Raw genomic sequence first — 18,869 nt, 5'->3', positions numbered from 1 at the left:
TCAATATGATGTGAATGCTGCTGATCCAAAAACCACATTTTGAGAAGATTTATTGAAACCAGGAGGTGACAAACTACATTCTGCATGTCAAGTCCAGCCATAAATAAAGTTTTACTGGGACACAGTCACAGTGATTCATTTGCATATTGTCTATAGCAGCTAGAGTGGAGCTGAGTTGGTGTAACAGAATGACAGAGGCTGTACTTCCACAAAGCAGAAAATATTGATGATTAGACCCTTTGTAGAAAAACTTTGCTAAGCCCCGATTTAGACCATACACCTCATGAGAGCAGGGAACATGTCTGTCTAGAAGTCTGCTCCATACCAATGCCTGATACTGTTCCGACACAGCAGCTGTTCAATGATTATCTGAATAAACGAATTACATCTTGGTAGTTCTATTGTCCTAACACCCAACCTGGAGTTTACATGAAAGTGTGTTTTCTTCCCCCTCAGGTCATGTTAGGACCTTGCTTGATTCTACTTGCTCTGCCTGGCTGGAATCTCTGCACCCCGAGGGGAGAGTGCTGAACTCCGTGATGGCAGATGGCATGGCTGAGATTGGGTGTCTGCTTTTCCTCCCAAGAAGCTACAGTGCATAATTAATTCATTGTTCACATTTCAGAGCAGGCAGGATTTTAATCCCCTCTGAAATTGGTTTCGGATGTGGAAGTCATAGTTCTCCACCCTCTAATTGCAAAGGGGAGATAATACGGCATCGGTATTGAAATTTTGAGCACGGCATTGGGCTGGAAATAAATATCATTTAAGCTTTGAAAGCATGGCTGGCTGGAAACGTTTCCTTTTCTATTTCACAAATTTAATGCAGAGAAGTTGTGCTTATTCAAAAGAATGATTCTTTTGGAGACAAGAAGAAAAAAAACATTAAATGGGGGCATTTTAAATTCTAAATAAGCAGTCTTTCAAGTCAGAGACTTGTTTGCATAGACTTGTTGAAATCATGGTGCCATCCAGTTTCTCAAATTTACATTATTAGTTGTCATGCTGCTTATTTACATATACATTGAACTCTGCACAGAAATGCTTATTCCCGAGTCAGGGTAACTATGACGGTGCCTGAAAGCAGGCCTGGGAGAACAGATAGATGCCATTTCGTAATTTCTATTGGCCTGATATGTTTCCCTTCCATCACTCTGGTCTTAATCCTCCCCTTTTCCTTATGCAAACAGGATTCTATTTGGAGTCTCCTGGGAATTATTTAAAGGTCCCTGAACTGGAAAATGGGAAACTCAGGCCCTGTTTCCTCACTTAGTAAGGCAGTGCTCTGGCTTCTTCCTATGCCCATTGTTAATCAAGTGCTTTGCAAACAACAACCTCTGACAGTTTTAATACCTCAGCTGGTGTGTGCCTGCTTTGGGCCCTTATCAACAAGACAGAAATACACATTTTTTTAGAGAAACAATAATAGCTCATAATGACTATTAATATAGTGCTACATGCTACCCAGAGCTCTGATGATAAAGCCTCTCGATAATGGTCTCTGAGGACAGAGAAAGTCCTAGGCTCCCCATGTTATTGATGAGGGAATCAAGGCTCAGAGAAGTTAAGTAACTCAAGTTCACACAGCATATTAGAGTCAGGCCAGACTGAAACCCAGATGATCACTGTACTCTAAGTATTTTTGCAAATAGATACTTTAAAAAAAAATTATTTTTGGCTGTACCGCTCAGTATGTGAGAATCTCAGTTCTTTGATCAGGGATTGAACCCATGTTCTCTGCACTGGAAGTGCAGAGTTTTAATCACTGGACCACTAAAGAAATTACAAGTCCTGGCTGGGAAGGCTGGCAATGCTGAAGAGATATGTAGGGTCTTGGGTGGAAGCCCAGGATTCCAGCCCTAAACACTTCTCTTCACTCTCCTAAGAGGCAGAATGGGGCTCTTGCATTGGTCTGTCTCTATCTGGGGAGGAAACCTAAGCTACAAGACACACTAGCTGATCTTCCAATCCTTCCTCCTTGCAGTCAGAACACAATTATGGAGTCCCTCTGAGAGTTACAACAGCAGTACCAATAATAAAAAAGAATGGCTAATTTTAGAGGGTGATCACTACATGCCAATCACTTTCTACACAAGCTGTCATTTCATCTTCATAGCAAGCATATGAGAAAGCTACTATCACCATCCCCATTTTCCAGACGGGGAAACGAAGGTATGAAGCCATTACCGAATACAGGAACCTGTATTTGAATCAAATCTGATCTGACTCCAGAGTGCATGCTTGGAACTACTCACAGTACTGCCTATATGCCACGTGCTTTCCAGACAGCACTGCTAGTCTTCACAATAACCTCACCGGATAGTACTAGCCCCATTTTATCAAAGAAATTGAGGCCTAGAGAACTGAATTGTCTCGCCAAAGGTTCCCTGGTGGCTCAGACAGTAAAGTGTCTGCCTGCAATGCGGGAGACCTGGGTTTGATCCCTCAGTCGGGAAGATCTCCAGGAGAAGGAAATGGCAACCCACGCCAGTACTCTTGCCTGGAAAATCCCATGGAGGGAGGAGCCTGGTAGGCCTCAGTCCAAGGGGTTGCAAAGAGTCGAACATGACTGAGGGACTTCATAGGTACAAGGTCATTGAGCTGCTAAGGGACAGTTGCAGGATTCAAAATCCAGGTCAGCCTGACTCATTCCCTTATGCTGAGATGCTTTGTCTGCCTGGGGGCGGGGTGGGAGGTTGCAGCCGGGCTACTTACCACGTTCTTGTAGAAGTAGTATACCACCATCCTGGCCAGGCGTGAGTAACACCAGTGGCCATGCACAAGCAGCAGCTTCTTGAGGTGTCTGAAGCGGGAGATGGCAAAGTCGCTGGACATGACAGCCTTAGAGGCAGAGCAGACATATCAGCTTCCATCCACGGCTGCTAATGGACCAAAGAGGCTCCCCTGAGGGTGGTGCTCTGTTCTAAGGTCTGCAGTAGGTAAGGCCTGAAAGACCCTTTGTCACATACAGCACCCTTGGATGACTTTTTGGACTCTGACAACCCCTGTCCCTGCTCTGGGAAATCTGGATCTCACCAGAATCCAAGGAGAATGGTCAGAAGGGACCAGTGGTCTGGTCTGGCTCTTCTCCTCCTTCCACTTATCCAACAAGCATCTACTATGAACCAGTGTGTGTTGAACACCATGCTAGGCATGTGATGGTTGACCAGAGACTGGGGGATTCCGTGCAAATTATCCTCAAACCTCTCAATACCCTTGGCCACCTCCTGAGACAGGCCTCTCACTCCAGTCTCAGGTGGAGCTGCTGGTTGGATAGCTGTTTCTGCAGAGCCAAAATGTGTCTTCTGCCCTTGGGATGACTCAGAACTAGAGCCAGTTCATATTACTTTTCAGAGTAGGAGGTTTGGACATGCCTGGTTATACATCCTCGTCAGGGTCTTGGTTGAGGTGTTTAACCTCTCTCAGCCTCAGTTTCCTCATCAGAAAAAAGTGGAATAACAATCCCTAACACACAGGGTGGTAGTGACTGCTGAAACTGGGATAATAAATGTGAAGTGCAAATAGAGTGCTAGCCTATGATAGACACTCAGAAAGTGACAGTGTTCGTTCCTTCTCACCAGCAAATTTAGGTAACACCTAATGTCTGCACTGGTGGTGGGAACACAGTTGTTAATGGTTCAAAACTACAAAGTGGGGTCTGTCTGAATGGGGAACACAGCAGCTCAAGTTAGTATGCTTGTTCCAGGCTGACTTTTGAGTAATTTTGGTATAAGCAATGTGTAGGTCCATCTAGCCATCACAACTAAAATGGCAATTGAAAATTGTTTTCCAGTTGCTCACAAAGGGTGTTGCAACCTTGATGTGGGTGGCGGTTGCAGGGAGGAAACATGGAATCAGGGGGAAACTTAGTTTTTCCTGAATGGCTGGGTACTATTTGGCTTTAGAATAGAGGTATAGTCAGCTGACTGTAAAATGCCAAGCATCTTTTGATCTCTGTTCTGAAGGACTGGCCGGTAGGGATGTGGTGATCGAGGTTATGTATAGGCAGGGAAGCCCCCTGCCTCTCAGATGAAAATTCTGCAAAGCTCTTTAGGATGTTCCTCCAACACTGAGGGGGAATTCCTTAATTCACCAATAAGGATAAAGGAGAGTAAGAAAGTAACAAGAAGAGTTGAAGGAACTGATACCTGCATGCCTTCCTGTCCAGATATTCCAATCCCAATATCAGCAGCTTGAATCATGCTTACATCATTTGCTCCATCACCTGAAAGGAGAGTAGTCGTGAGATCCTGGTCCAACTTCTGCGAGACAATGAGAAGTTTTATACAAGTGGCTCTAGATTGTCTCCATTTGCACATAATTGAATCCTTTTAATGTTGCTTTGAATAGTCCTCTGGAAAAGCCATCGTTAAAGTCTCTTAGCCTGAGAGATGTCTTTTCTTCTTTGGACAAAAAATCCTACTTTTCTTTTATTGTTCAACAAATACATGCACACACATGCCGCCTTTCATACCAGCATTGTCAAATGGATTTTTGTGTGATAGAAATGTCCTGTTCTTTATTGTCCAATTTGAAAACCATTGGCCTCCTATGAACACTGAAATGTGGCTGGTGAACTTCTGTTTAATTTGAAGTGTAACGTTGAATAGCCACATATAGCAGGTGGGAACCATTTTGGACAGCACAGCTCTTGTCAAGCGTGAGATCTTTTTCATAAGCCTGGCTTTCTCCACTGCCTTATCCTTCAGACTAAAGCAAACTTTTTCTGTAAAGGGCCAAATAATAAATATTTTAGGCTTTGTGGGCCAAGATGCAATATTGAACAACTGTTCTTTCTGAATGACAAATAGATTTTTATGCATGTTACCAGTAAAAACACAAAATCCATTCTTAGCATCTCTACAGAAATATGCAGTGGGCTGAACTCAGCCTGAGGGCCGCAATTTGTAGACTGAAATGACTTCCTTTCTCTCCTGGCCCCACCTGTTTTTCTAGTAGGATCTCATAATAGTGTGGAAATATATGATATTATAAAGAATACGCAATTGGGGGAGAGAATTTTCTCCTAATTGTCTGGCAACAAAATTTATTAATCCTAAAAATGTTGCCATTGTGACTAGCTGTTACTCTTCTAAGGATGTTTTCCTTGCTAGCATAGCAATGCACAGTCTTCCTCGTCCCCGTGGCAGAACAAACCTACCCTTTAACCTCTTCTGTTGGCAAAGCCAGGGGGAGTAGAGGTGTGGAACCCTATTTTTCGCCCTGCTGGTTTTGTTTCTGCTGTGGTGGTACTGAAGCCAGCCCTTTACTTCAGGGAGTTGATCCTGGGCTATTACCTTAAATGTGTCTGAAGCTTTCAAGAGGACAATTTAGGGATTAAAATTAGGATGCAGTTGGTAAAACTCTGCTCCCTCTATTCTTTCTGCCTATCCTCTCCTTTTTTTTTTTTTCCTGGTTTTGAACTGCTTTTACCTGAAGACCAAGAGGGGAAAAAACCAAAAACCAACCCCATACCCCCGTGAAAAAAACAAAAAACCAACAACAGTGTAAAGTCGGTCTCTTATTTGAAATGCCAGGAAAGAAAATTTCTTTCCATATCTGTGTAGGAGGAAGAAAACCTGAACCATTTGTAAGAATGTCCCTAAATGAAAGCAATGTTTACCATGTGCTTGGTATGTGCTGAGTGCAGGATGGAATTAAGTAAGACTGACATTGAATGGAGATTCAAGGAACTCCTGGTCTCCTGGGCAGCCCATCACCAAGTCATAACAGTGCTGTGGAGCCAGCAGAGTGTACAGTAAAGGAACATTGGTGTGATTAGAGGAGGTTTTACAGAGGAAATGACTTGAGCAAAGGCCAGGAGGTGAGAGAGAATGAGGATCCTGGAGAATGGTAAGCAGCTTCCTATGGCTGGAACACAAGAGTGCTGAATGTTGGGGGGAGGGAGGTAGCTGGAGAGGTAATGGAATCCAGATCATAAAGATTCTTACAATCCAGGTTTGGATGTTTCTGGAAGGTTTGAAGTAAGGACAGTTTTAATTTCTCTGCTTCAACCACGACTAAAATTTAATCACCTGTAAGGAATTTTTCCTCAACCTACAAGCCACCATTTATTGAGGGTATGCTTTATGTGGAGTCTTGTATTTAGAAATGAATGTATATACATTCATTTAAATGTGGGGCAGGCTCCACTTTTAAAATCTCCCCACTAGCCATCAACACTCAGGAGACTATCAAGTCCACAGGCACCGGAGGTGCATGGTATTAGAATTGAAGGGGACATGGTCTGCATCCCAGAATGGAGGGAGCCTGAGTGTATACTGATCTACCTGGATGTTCTGAACTTGGCTTTGGCCTCCTTCCAAGTCCTGACATTTCCTTAGCAGAGAACTTGGGTTCGCTCTCCCATTCTGCTTAGCCTCTGTTTCCTCTGCTGTCATGTCTTGATTGTCACTTTGACAGTGCCCTCAGCCTGAGCATCCTGACTGTGACACCTGACCTCCCGGCTCTGGTCCAGGTGTCAGGTCAGAGTGGCCTTGCCCAGGCCCCCTCCCCTCTCCCATCTCTACCTGCCAGGTACCTATGGACAGGGTCATGGCTCTCAGCCTGTCCCGCACCAGCTTGACCAACATGCTCTTCTGCAGCGGGGTGGAGCGGCAGCACAGGACAGAGCGGCAATACCGGGTCAACTCCAGAAATCTCTCCTCCAGTTTTCCCTGGAAAATGGCATTTAGCGTCTTCCCATCGATGACCAATCCAACATCTGGAGCTGCAGCTCCTGAGGCGGGGGGTGGTGTCGCAGAAGGCAGGCGGAACCCAGAGAGCTTGCCATCTGGCTTCAGAGGTCCATGAAATTGCTTTACCTCTTCCAGTGCCAAATTGAGGATGGAGTCACAGGTTTCCTATAAAGAGCAGAATAATCAATTTGGTGTTAGTAAGCAACACTGGAAACATAGGTTAAAAGCCTCACTTTATCCTCTGGTAAAAGAGTTATACAACTCTACTACCATAGAGATGACCTGGGAATCACTCTCTGATTTTGATATTTCTCTGCAGTATTTCAAACAACATCAGAGCAAGAATAACTTGGAACCACATTTATGGCCCAAAGGGAGAGTGAGCTTGGGAATGAGAGTGAAGATAGCTCAGTAAGATGGGGACTGATACAGGGATGGTATCATTTATAAATGAAACTGATGAGATGGTAAATGATGACAATGTGTCAGGCTGGTATCGGGCTTTTCATTTCTTACAAGTCATTTCCCTTCTTTGTTCCTGAGAACATACCTGTGTGGTAGGTAGGGTGGGTATTACTGACTTTAGCTTAGAGATGAGGAAATTGAAATCCTTAGCAAGTTGTCTAAAGTCATCCAATTTAGTACTGGAGGCAGATCATTATGATTCAACTTGTGGCATTGTAATTGAAAAAATACATGTGTATTTATCATTGGTATAAACGTATTAGTCACACTGGTTGAAATTGACCATGTATACCATCCTAAAGGAGATCAGTCCTGGGTGTTCTTTGGAAGGACTGATGCTAAAGCTGAAACTCCAATACTCTGGCCACCTCATGGGAAGAGTTGACTCATTGGAAAAGACCCTGATGCTGGGAGGGATTGGGGGCAGGAGGAGAATGGGATGACAGAGGATGAAATGGCTGGATGGCATCACCGACTCGATGCATGTGAGTTTGTGTGAACTCCTGGAGTTGGTGATGTACAGGGAGGCCTGGCGTGCTGCGATTCATGGGGTCGCAAAGAGTTGGACGCATCTGAGCTACTGAACTGAACTGAATTGAACTGATGAGTCTTATTGGTTTAAAGAAACTTATTTTTTTTTGATGTTTATCATCTTGAAATATGGGGAAGAAGCTATTTCCTCTTATCAATTCTTCTCCATTACTTTTGATTGTATCAAAGATAAAGACAGATTTGGACCTAAACATATCCTTAATACCTCTTTCACTTATGTAAACATCACTTTTAAATAAAGATAGAGAAAAGTTGTGGCAGGAAGAAAACCTGCCCTTTAATTCACAGGGTCTTTATTTAGCAGTGTTCTTTTATCTGTGGCAAGAGATGATATTTCATTTACTGTGCTGCTAAAAAATTATTCTAAAAAGAAATTTTAAAAATTTAAGTCTATTTAAATGAACTTATTAAATAAATAACAGTATAGGTAGTATATGTATTTAGGCAAAAATTGTGAAGTTTGTTCTGAAATGGCAAATTTGAAGACCATTGATCTAGGAGCTTCTAAGACTATTTGGAATAATTTCTTCTGAAGTGAGTAGAACTGCAGTTCATTATTCTGGAGCCTTCCTTTATGGGATGCTAAACTGAGCACTGCAAGCAATAGGGCGTGCATAGGACCCAGGGGGGCCACAGGAAGTAGTTCAGGAGTAGGTGATTACAGCTGAAGCATTTCTCTGGGAAAGAGAGCAAAGCAGTCCTTGCTGGAAGCTGGGGCTAGCACAATTTATATACAGGCATACCTAGGAGATATTGTGGGTTTGGTTCTAGACTACTGCAATAAAGTGAGTCACGTGAATTTTTTGGTTTCCCAGGCCACATAAAAGTTATTGTTTATATTGCAGTCTATTAAGCATACAGTAACATTACATCTAAAAAAGTATACAGGTATGTACAGAATGAATGTTGTGTCAGCAGGCATGAAAACAAAATTAATCTCATTGTACATCTCCATCAGAGCTCTTGGGTGACCAGATGCATTGTCAGTGAGTGGTAATATTTTGAAAGGAATCTTTTTTTCTTTTTTTCTGAGCAGTAGATCTCAATAGCGCGCTTAAAATATTCAGTGAACCACGTTGTCCACAGATGTGCTGTCATCTAGTCTTTTGTTATCCCCTTTATGGAGCACTGGTAGAGTCGATCTAATGTAATTTTTAAGGGTTCTATAATTTTTGGAATGGTAAGTGAGCACTGGGTTCAACTTAAAGTCAGGAGACACATTAGTCCAAGAGAGTCAGCCTGTCCTTTGAAGCCAGGCATTGAGTTCTAACTAGAGTCCTAGACAGCATGTTCCCCAATATATGGCTGTTTTGTCTACATTGGAAATCTGTTCTTTAGTGTAGCCACCTTCATTAATGATCTTAGCTAGATCGTCTGGATAACTTGCTGCAGCTTCTTCATCAGCACTCAGCGCTTCACCTTGTACTGTTACATGATGAAGATGACTTCTTTCTTTAAACTTCATGAACCAACCACTGCTAGCTTCAGATTTTTCTTCTGCAGCTTTTTTACCTTTCTTAGCTTTCATAGAATTGAAGAAAGTTAAAGCCTTGCTCTAGCTTAGGCTTTGGCTTAAGGCAATATTGTGGCTGGTTTGATCTCTCCAGATCACTAAAACTCTCTTTATCAGCAATAAGGCTGTTTCTCTTCTTATCATTTGTGTGTTCACTGGAGTAGCACTTTTAATTTCCTTCAAGAACTTTTCCTTTGCATTCAGAACTTAGCTAACTGTTTGGCACAAGAGGACTAGCTTGCGGTCTCTCTTGGCTTTCCTCATGCCTTCTTCACTAAGCTTAATCATTTTTAGTGTTTGGTTTAAAGCTAGAGATGTACTTTTCCTCTCACTTAAACACTTGGAGGCCACTGGAAGGTTGTTAACTGGCCTAGTTTCAATACTGTTGTGTCTTAGGGAATAAGGAGGCTTGAAGAGAGGGAGAGAGATGGGGAACAGTTGGATGGTGGAGCACTCGGAACACACACAGCATTTATTAAGTTCACCATCTTATACAGGCATAGTGTGTGGCACCCTAAAACAGCAAGATCACTGATCACAGATCACCATGAAAAATACAATAATAATGAAAGAGCTTGAAGTACTGTGAGAATTACTGAAATGTGACACAGAGACCCAAAGGGACCAAATGCTTTTGGAAAGAAGGCATTAACAGACTTGCTCAATTCCATGAAACTTCAATTTGTAAAAAACACAGTACCTGTGAAGTGCAATAAAATGAGGTATGCCTGTAAAGTCCTCCAACATATGACTGCAAGCATCTGTTTTAGGTCCACATCAGCCTCAGGCAAAAGAGAAGGAGTGAGATTCCATCATCCTTCCTGCCTTTCTCTCTCTGTGCTGTTCTCATCTCTCATCTTCCTCCCTCTCTTCATCCTTCTCCCCATGGAATGTTCTAGGTCTCCAGTGCCCTCCACCCACCACCTCCACAACCCAGTGTCTTTCTTGTTCCAACTCCACATCTAATCCAATACTGCTCCCTTTGATAGGGGCAACTGACTCAACACCTATTTCCCATATTCATCAGCCAAGAAGCTAGTGAAATTTTACTTTATTCAGCTTACTTCCTGAAAATAGATTTTTACTTCCTAAATAGAAAAACCATTACAACTTTAAATACACTTCTTTAGACTTTACACACCCCTCTTTCTCCAAACATTGTTCCCTGCCACTCACAACCTATTAAGGCTGAAAATTGCAGTTTTTGAACTTGGCTTATCTTTCTCTCTCTCCCATCCCATCAAAACATACTGGTTTTGTGTACTATTCTCTTCAGATTTCATTCTGTGGCAACCAGTTTGATATTACAAATTGGAGCTGAAAATTTAAACTCAGAACCATGTCAATTTAGTTAGGGTTTTTCAATGGATGAGTTAATCCAAAGTATAAGAAACTAACAACTGAGACTCTGTGAGCAGACAGCCTGGTATGATGCAAACAGCACTGGCCTGACCAGAGAAGGGCACTCGAGGCTTAGTCTATCAGAGACCACACGGTGGCCCTGGGGAGGTGACTCAGCCCCTCTGTAGGCCTCAGTTTCTCATATACAGAATGGGGAGACTGGCGAAGGGTGGGATTCGGGAGAGCCGCACCTTGCTACTATGTTTTGCTAGACGAACATAAATAGACCAGTCAGCCATGCGTGGGGATGAAGCAGAGGACCAGGACTGCATGAGGGCCAAGATTGGGGGGTGGGGGGGATTGGTGGTGCTGCCCTGTGTACCTGTTATCCTGTCTCCTGTTGGCCTAGGTGCCGCTCTGCACCTGGACATCTGAGCTCTACTTTGGCCTCACCTGACTTTCTGTGTTAATGGAGTAAACGGTGTCCGTCTGGTCTAAGAGTCTACAGGCATAGGCGATGTTGACTGCAGTCTCCTGCTTATCTCCAGTCAAGACCCAGAGCTGGATCCCAGCCTCCCGCAGAGCAGCAATGGTGTCTGGAACACCTTCCTGCAGCCGGTCTTCAATCCCAGTGGCTCCTGGAGTGAGGAAAGACAGCGTAGCTCACATTTATGTTGGAAAAAGGAGCTGCTTAGGCCCTATCAAACCATGCAGTGATTATTGATTATCTCCATGTTCTAGGCTGTGCTAAGCACCCAGGATCCAGCAGTAACAGAGACAGAGCTGGTCCCCACCCTCTCTGCACTCAAAGGCCTGTTGAATAAGGATTTATAATCAAGTGAGGCCCAGAGTGCAGGCAACTATTACCCAGAGACTTGAACTTCATATAGAAGGTCAGGAGAGGCCTTGCTGAGGAAGAAAAACAAGTGAAAGTGTTAGTCACTCAGTCGTGTCCGACTCTTTGTGACCCCATGGACTGTGGCCCACCAGCTCCTCTGTTCAAGGGATTCTCCAGGCAAGAATACTAGAGTGGGTTGCCATTTTCTTCTCCAGAGGATCTTCCTGACCCAGATTCTCCTGTATTGCAGGCAGATTATTTACAGTCTGAGCCACCAGGGAAGTTGGAAGTGCCATTCAATCTCAGATGTGGAAGATAAACCCTAAAGGTGGGGAAGGAGGAGAATTTCAGGCAGAGAAAGCAGAAAGAGTGCAAGTCCAGAGGTCAGAGTAGAAGATGACACAGAAAGGGAGGCAGAGCTGGGTGAGAGATGAGGCAGGGAGGGGAGGTGCTGGGTCAGGGCATGAAGGGATTTGGCATTTACTTGGTAGCAAATTAAAGGGTGTTAAGTTGGAGAGTGATGGACAGTTTTGAATTTTAAAAAGATAATTCTAGAGACTGGATTGGAGAGTGGAGGAAGCAGGATGAAGTTCACGGCTAAGAGTCAGAGGAAAGCTGGTGTGGCTGGACCAGCATAGCAGCAATGGAGTGGAAGGACATGGGGACACTGAAGTCTTTCCTCTGCAAGTGCTCACCACAGAATTAATAGAGCTGGGTTTTTAAAATAATATTCTTAGAGGGAATTAAAGATGTGAATTACATCATTTTTTGAATGGTCTCAAGCTTTGAGCCAACCTTGATGAATATATACCCAAACATGTGATGCTTGCCAAGTGATTAAGCAAAAATAAATCTGCATTTTAATTGAGATTCGTTTCAGACCACAGACTAATGGCTGTCCATTTCACTCTGGGCAGGAGTGAAGCATGCCGTTTCTTTTAATAATCCTGAGTGACAATAGGTTGGCAAAGCAGTCATGCTGGATGTGTATTGAAAAGATCATTTTGTACTGGGAGAGCCGGTGTGATTGCAGTGCAGCTTCTGAATGGCAAGGCAGTTTCTTGGTGGCAGGATGAAGTCTCTTCCCGGTCCCTGTCTGCTCTATCCTAAGCCACTGTGAGGGAAGAAAAATAAACCTCTCCATCCTGAAATGGGCCCATTTTGTATTTCAGGCCCAAGTGCCCTGGAGAACAATCCCATGAAAAATGATGCCTGACCCTCATCTTTTCCTCCAAGCATTAACCTGGAAGGTGAGAGACTGAAGCTGATGTGTATTACAGGGAAGAAGAGTGAAGGAGAGAGGAGGAAAAACACATTTAGTGGTGTGAGAGAGAAAATGAAACAGGTGGTGAGAGGCTTTCTCAGCCAGGGAAGCCGACAGGTCCTAACAAATGTGTTCTCTTTTATGCTGAACTGGCTCAGGGGTGTTTCTCACCAGCGGGGGCCAGAAGGCTCCCCTGGAACACAGGGAAAGGAGTGCAGGAGTCAGGGGCCCTAACGGGATGACATTCCAGTGGTGGCCTGGTGTGCTGGATGGAGCTGTCTGCACTAGCTACCCCCTGGTTCCTGTTAGAGTGAGTTCTCCAGGCCAGCTTTCCAGGGAGCCTTGTGAGACAGCAGACAAAGGCCTCTGCAGTCCAAACACAGGAAACAAAAGGCTGAAGGAGGTATGGTACCAAACTGCCTCCCCTGGCTCGGCACTCATCCCACTAAATCTTGCTGCTATGTTTTAAATATAAAGAGATTTTACCATCTTCTTAGAGGAACACCCAAGGTCTCCCCCTTCACCCCGGCCTGGCTGAGTTAGGTGGAGTGTGATTTATCTAGAGGAGGCAGAGAGGCTCAGAGGGGTGCGGGGAAGCGTCCTTGGGCACACAGAGCCAAGACATGGCCTTCATCCCCAGGTCAGCACTGCCTCCCAAAGGAGGCTGTTGCCATGTGGCCATGTGGCCAGGATGTGCATGCTGTGCGGGCATCACCTTGCCTAGATCTTGTTCCCAAGCTGTGAGTAGACGAATCTGAAAAAGAAAGCCTCCTCCTTCTCCCTTGGCAACGCTTTTCCTTCAACAGAAATCCATCGCTGTCTCTTAGCTGGTGCTTTCCATATTTCCCCCAGGGTAGCCATCTAATTTCTATACAGCAGCAGTCAGAGTGATTTTTGTAAAACATAAATCTGTCCCTGCTTTAACTCCCCTTCTCCAAACCTTTAGCATACGATTCACATGGCCCTTCATAATCTACATCCTCCTGACCTCTCTTACCTCAAATGTCTCCCTTACACTCTGTGGTCCAGCTAAGGCAGACCTCTAAGTCTCTGGCTAACCCAGGCTTTCTCACCTCCAGACCTTCATTCAGGCCCTTCCCCCTTGTGGAACACCCTCCCCCTTTGATGAGCTCCCTTTCTCCAATCAGCTCAAGCCCTCCTGTGCCCTCCTTGGCTCTGCACTAGGTTGCCACCTTCTCCTTTGTGCTTCCACCCCACCAGCTACATCTCCCAGCCCTACTCTTGTCACACTCTGATGAAATTACTTATTTAATCATCAAGGGCAGGGTCTATGGCTCTTGTTCCCTGTTGAAGCCACAATACCTAGCGTGCTACTTGGCATACAGTAGGTGCTCAATAAACATTTGAATGACTGGAGGAGAAGCAACCAGGCTTCCTCCAGTAGGGAGTGCAGGAATGCTCCCGGGCATCCTCGGGAAGCAGGGTGTGGAGTCTGGTAGGATGTCGGCACAGCTCACTGGCGCCAAATGCCTGGAAGGGCGCCCCAGGGAGGCTCCTAATTGAGACACATTTGTAATAGTGTTAGAATTAAGGCCACGAACGCCGTTTCCAGCTTGCAGCATTCCTTTAAAAAAAAATGTAACAATAAACTTATTTTTAGCTACCAAGTAAGGTGAGTTGATTCTCCAGATGCTGTGCTGTCTCCAAGAGAAGCTCATCTCTGTTGTTGAGGGATGCCTCAGCCTCACGCCGGAAACTGGCCCATCGCCTGAAGTCCTCTTCACTCAAGACCTATGAGATGGGAAGAGGCTCGTTCACAACTCTGGGTGTCTCCTTCCCCTGCCCACATGCTGGACCTCCTACAGGCCAACTTGAGCTTCACTATACAATTAGATGGGGCTTTCCCCTCCATGATTTTTTTTTTAAGATTCTTGAATTGATGAAGGATCTTCATGTTCCATTATCATCAAATGTCTGTTGACCCCTGTGATGCTCTGGGTACTATAGATACAGTAGTGATCAAGAAAGATAAGAGCCCTACAGACCTGGGCTGATATGCTAGTAGAGGGTGAGAGACATTATCTAAGTGAATAATTTAAAAGAATGGACCATCCCAAGGACTATACAGAAGACAAACAGCATGTGACTGGGTAGGGGGATAGCTGTGGGAAGAGGGGTTATTTTTGTTTGGATCGCCAGGACCCTCAGACAAGGTGATGTACAGGCTGAAATCCAATGATGAGAAGTGTTCAGTCATGGGGAGAGGCAAGTTCAAAGGCCATGAAACAGCAGTGAACTTGCCTTTCTTTCTGTTCCTTGAACACAGCAGTTGGCTAAAGGATGGAGAGCCAGATGGAGAGGACCAGCGATGAGGCTGGAAAAGTAAGTAGCAGACAGGTCTTGTGTAGCCTGGTAGACTATTCCACTAGCTCCTGGAGGTGTCCAGTGGCTGAAAGAATCCAACTAGAGGACACAGGGGACTTCCCTGGTAGCTCAGTTGGTAAAGAATCTGCCTACAGTGCAGAAGACCTGGATTCGATCCCTGGGTTGGGAAGATCCCCTGGGGAAGGAAATGGCACCCACTCTAGTATTTCTGCTTGGAAAATCCTATAGACAGAGGAGCCTGGTGGGCTACAGTCCATGGGGTTGCAAGAGTCAGACACAACTTAGAGACTAAACCACCACCAGAGGATATAGTTCCTCTTCTGGAGTCCATAGCATTTTAGACCCCTCTGTTGGCATTATACGCACACTGTCTGTTACAGTAATAAATGATTCTTTTGTTTAAGCATCAGATATTCTTTAATTTCCCACCCATGCATGGCACTGTGGGGAAAACAAAGGGGACACAGGTTGGTCTTTTGTTTTTGAGGAAGAACAGTCTTATCAGAGGAGGCAAAATAGAAATAGATAATTTCAATAAAATACAGAAAGTGGTAAGGTTTAATTACAATCTATAGAGTAGAAAGTGCTAGTCACTGTCCCAGCATTACTTGTGTTATCTTAGTGAATCTCCAAGACAACTGTATGACGTAGGGAACACTAGCATCGTTTTACACATGAGAACATCCCAAAGCTCAGAGAGGTGAAGAAACCTGCCCAAGGCCGCATACTGATAAGTGACTGGGACTTGTCCCAGGCCTGGCTTTAAAGTGGGTGCTCTTAAACTTTATGGGGCACTAAACACCACAAGAGAGATGAAGAGCTCTGGGATTTATGGAGAAGAAACCACTTCTATTCTTTTTTAGATTCTTTTCCCATATAGACCATTACAGAATACTGAGTAGAGTTCCCTGTGCTATACAGTAGGTCCTTATTAGTTACCTACTTTATATACAGTAGTGTGTATATCAATCTCAATTTCCTAGTTTATCCCTCCCCCATTACCCCCTGATAACAATTAAGTTTGAAAAGAATCTAAAAAAAAAATGGATATATGTATATGTATAACTGATTCATTGTCTACCTGAAACTAACAACATTATAAATCAATTATACCCCAATTAAAAAAAAAAGAGATCACGTCTAACCATCTTGAAATGCATGCCCATTGTAGCTCCCCTATCTGATTTTAGGTACTCCAGCTCTGGGATTCGTAGCTCTTTGCTTGCCTTTCCTGTAGGGGCTTCAAACTGAAAGACCTGCAGGGCCCAGGGAAGGTAACCTTCTTGAATCTAGCTGGGCCAAGGCAATGCGATAGAGAGTGGTAGGAACTGTGACCAACCCTGGAGCACAGAAGAATATATTCCTCAGCAGGAATCTGCTGCTGCCTGGCTATAGTATTTGAAGCTATTCAAGAAGGGTAATCCAGTTTTCCAGACCCTCTACATTTTCAAGAGAAACCAGAAATCTAGATTTGTATGTGATCACATAAAATCTCCCAACTTCTAGATCTCAGCAAATGATGGAAATGGTAAGAGGATATTTAAAGGCAAAATTACAACATTAAAAAATCATGAGTTATAGGTTAACAATTACATAGACAATGAAAAGCAGGGAACCACAAGGCCACACTGATAAGGAACCTTACCACTCAGATTTCTGTCCCAGCAAGATTGTCAAAAGTTGTGGGTCTGTGTGGTCAGGATAGCCAATTTTGAAAATATTAGAAGAACCAATATTGAGGATCTTCTAACAAGAAACAGAAAAGACACAAGCAGGGTTGGAGCCTTTCGGCCACTAAACACAGAATTTTTTCTTACCTTCTTGGCGATACACAGTGTTCGAAGGCCATCTCTCGCATACAAGTCTAGATGCCTCTGGGTCCGGGCTTGGATTTTTCTCATCTTCTTTTCCACATCAGTGTCACTCACTGTCAAATAGTCATTGTTCCCCATGAGGTCATGGACAAAATGCTTAGGGATCCTGTTTCTAACACCCTGGAGTCTTTAGATGAGGAATTCTCTTATACCACCCCCACCCCCACACACATACCCCTGTCACAAACATGAAGCTGCTCTTCCAGACTGCCCTGCAAAGTGGTAACTCCATGGGTCCTTACACTGTCCGCTCTCTATATCTGATCATCAAAAGTCTGGCTGAGAGAAGTACTATTTAGGGAAGTTAGGTGGCTTCAAGTATTGTTCCCAAATGCTTGTTTGTGGAAATTCCTTGACTGTCCAGTGGTTAGGACTCTGTGCTTCCAATGCAGGGGCCTATGTTCCATCCCTGGTTGGGAAACTAAGATCCTGTATACTGTGCAGGAAAAAAAAGCATGGAAAACTCAAATACCTGTTTGCATCAGAATCACCTAGGAACTTAAATAGGGACTTGAGGGTCCAGTTGAAGGCCTGCTGAATCAAAGAACAAGAAGTCTTCCCTGTGACTAGTTTAGCCCTGAATAACCAGCTGTTTACATGTGTGCTAAGTCGCTTCAGTCATGTACGACTTTTTGGGACCCTGTGAACTATAGCCCATCAGGTTCCTCTGTCCATGGAATTCTCTAGGCAAGGATACTGGAGTGAGTTGCCATTTCCTACTCCAGGGGACCTTCCTAAATCCAGGGATCAAACTCCAGTCTCCTGCATTGGGAAGAGGGTTCCTTACTACTAGCATTACCTGGGAAGCTCCAACCAGCTGTTTGCTAAGTCTTAAAAATGCTATCCATCACCTGCTCTGTAATCTACTTTAGTCCTTATGGCAAGTTGCTTCCAAGATGAAGAGAGACCTAAATCTCATTGCTAAGTTCTTTACCATACTGGGTTTGTTGAGTTAGGCTTCAAAAAAATATTTTTTGGATTCCTATAAATCTAGCGTGAAAAATATTTCATTGTGTAGCTCAAAGTCCCCCTTTTGAAGTCCTATATAATACATTTCTCTTAGAAGAAATTTATCTTTTTTGTTTGAAATTCCAGTACTTTTATCTATCAGATAAAAAAGAATTTTTCAGCCTGGGCTGGTGGTTACGGGACAGGATCGATGCCATCACCACTTCCTTCATCTGAGATATCACAGACATCCCTAATCAGTGGCAGCAGTTTGTAAGTCTAAGCTTGAAAAAAGCATCAGACTCCTTACTAGGGCTGGCTTGAGATCTTTAGTAACCTTAAGCAGTAAACAAATTTTGTGCCCCATGTCCATCCCTCCATATAATGCAAAATAAAAAGTACAATTCTTTACAGTAAGACAAGTATGAGGAAGTCCAACAAAGCTCTGATTTTTTTCCCAATACTACTCTAAGCCTGCTTTTACGCAGTATAAAATCCCTTCAAAGATGATTTCCTTATTTTTCAGATGTTACTGGTTTCCAGATGCCTTAAGCACAGTCTTTGTGCTTTGTCTTTTGGAGCACTATCTATGATGTTTTATTTTCAAAGACATCGGCTCCTGAGATTAAAAACACCTTTTGCCTTCTACCTGTGTACTTCTGAGTTTACTTTATTGCTCAGGCTACCAGGAACCTCAGGGTCAAATTGACTGTTCCAAAATTGTGCATATACTAAACCTGAGGTTATTTTCCCCCCTGCTTTTGAAATCTTTGCTTCTCAAATCTCATAGTAACATCGTATATGTATCTTTTATTGGAGGCATCTCTCATCCATTTTAGAATCAGGTGAGGAACAAAGAAATATCTCCAGGGCACTGTGGAAAGCTGTTGTGCAGGAATGGAATGCTGTGGCTCCCCTGACTCCGAAACACTGAATCCACTTGCCTGCCAGAGTCTGGGGATGAAGACACTTAATTAGCTCCCTTCCCATTCTAAATGCTCATCAATCCCCATGAACCTCTTGGCTCTGA

General features: G+C 43.9%; 1 protein-coding gene across 6 annotated transcripts in view; it reads right to left on the bottom strand.

The window, feature by feature from the left end:
- The window catches only part of ATP10B (ATPase phospholipid transporting 10B (putative)), a 392,801-nt gene that overhangs the window by 29,509 nt on the left and 344,423 nt on the right, over nt 1–18,869 (bottom strand). For all 6 annotated transcript variants that reach the window (XM_044947366.1, XM_044947364.2, XM_044947367.1 and 3 more), the window contains 6 exons: nt 16,835–16,944; nt 14,297–14,423; nt 11,023–11,207; nt 6,542–6,863; nt 4,149–4,225; nt 2,716–2,841 (listed from right to left, as the gene is read on the bottom strand). In XM_044947366.1, the coding sequence (XP_044803301.1) occupies nt 2,716–2,841; nt 4,149–4,225; nt 6,542–6,863; nt 11,023–11,207; nt 14,297–14,423; nt 16,835–16,944 (947 nt within the window). The remainder of the gene's footprint in view (nt 1–2,715; nt 2,842–4,148; nt 4,226–6,541; nt 6,864–11,022; nt 11,208–14,296; nt 14,424–16,834; nt 16,945–18,869) is intronic.

This window comes from Bubalus bubalis, chromosome 9, assembly GCF_019923935.1.
Source record: "Bubalus bubalis isolate 160015118507 breed Murrah chromosome 9, NDDB_SH_1, whole genome shotgun sequence".
NCBI classification, from domain to species: Eukaryota; Metazoa; Chordata; class Mammalia; order Artiodactyla; family Bovidae; genus Bubalus; species Bubalus bubalis.
Note: the sequence above shows the minus strand (reverse complement) of the source record. Positions and strands in the feature narration are given on the sequence as shown.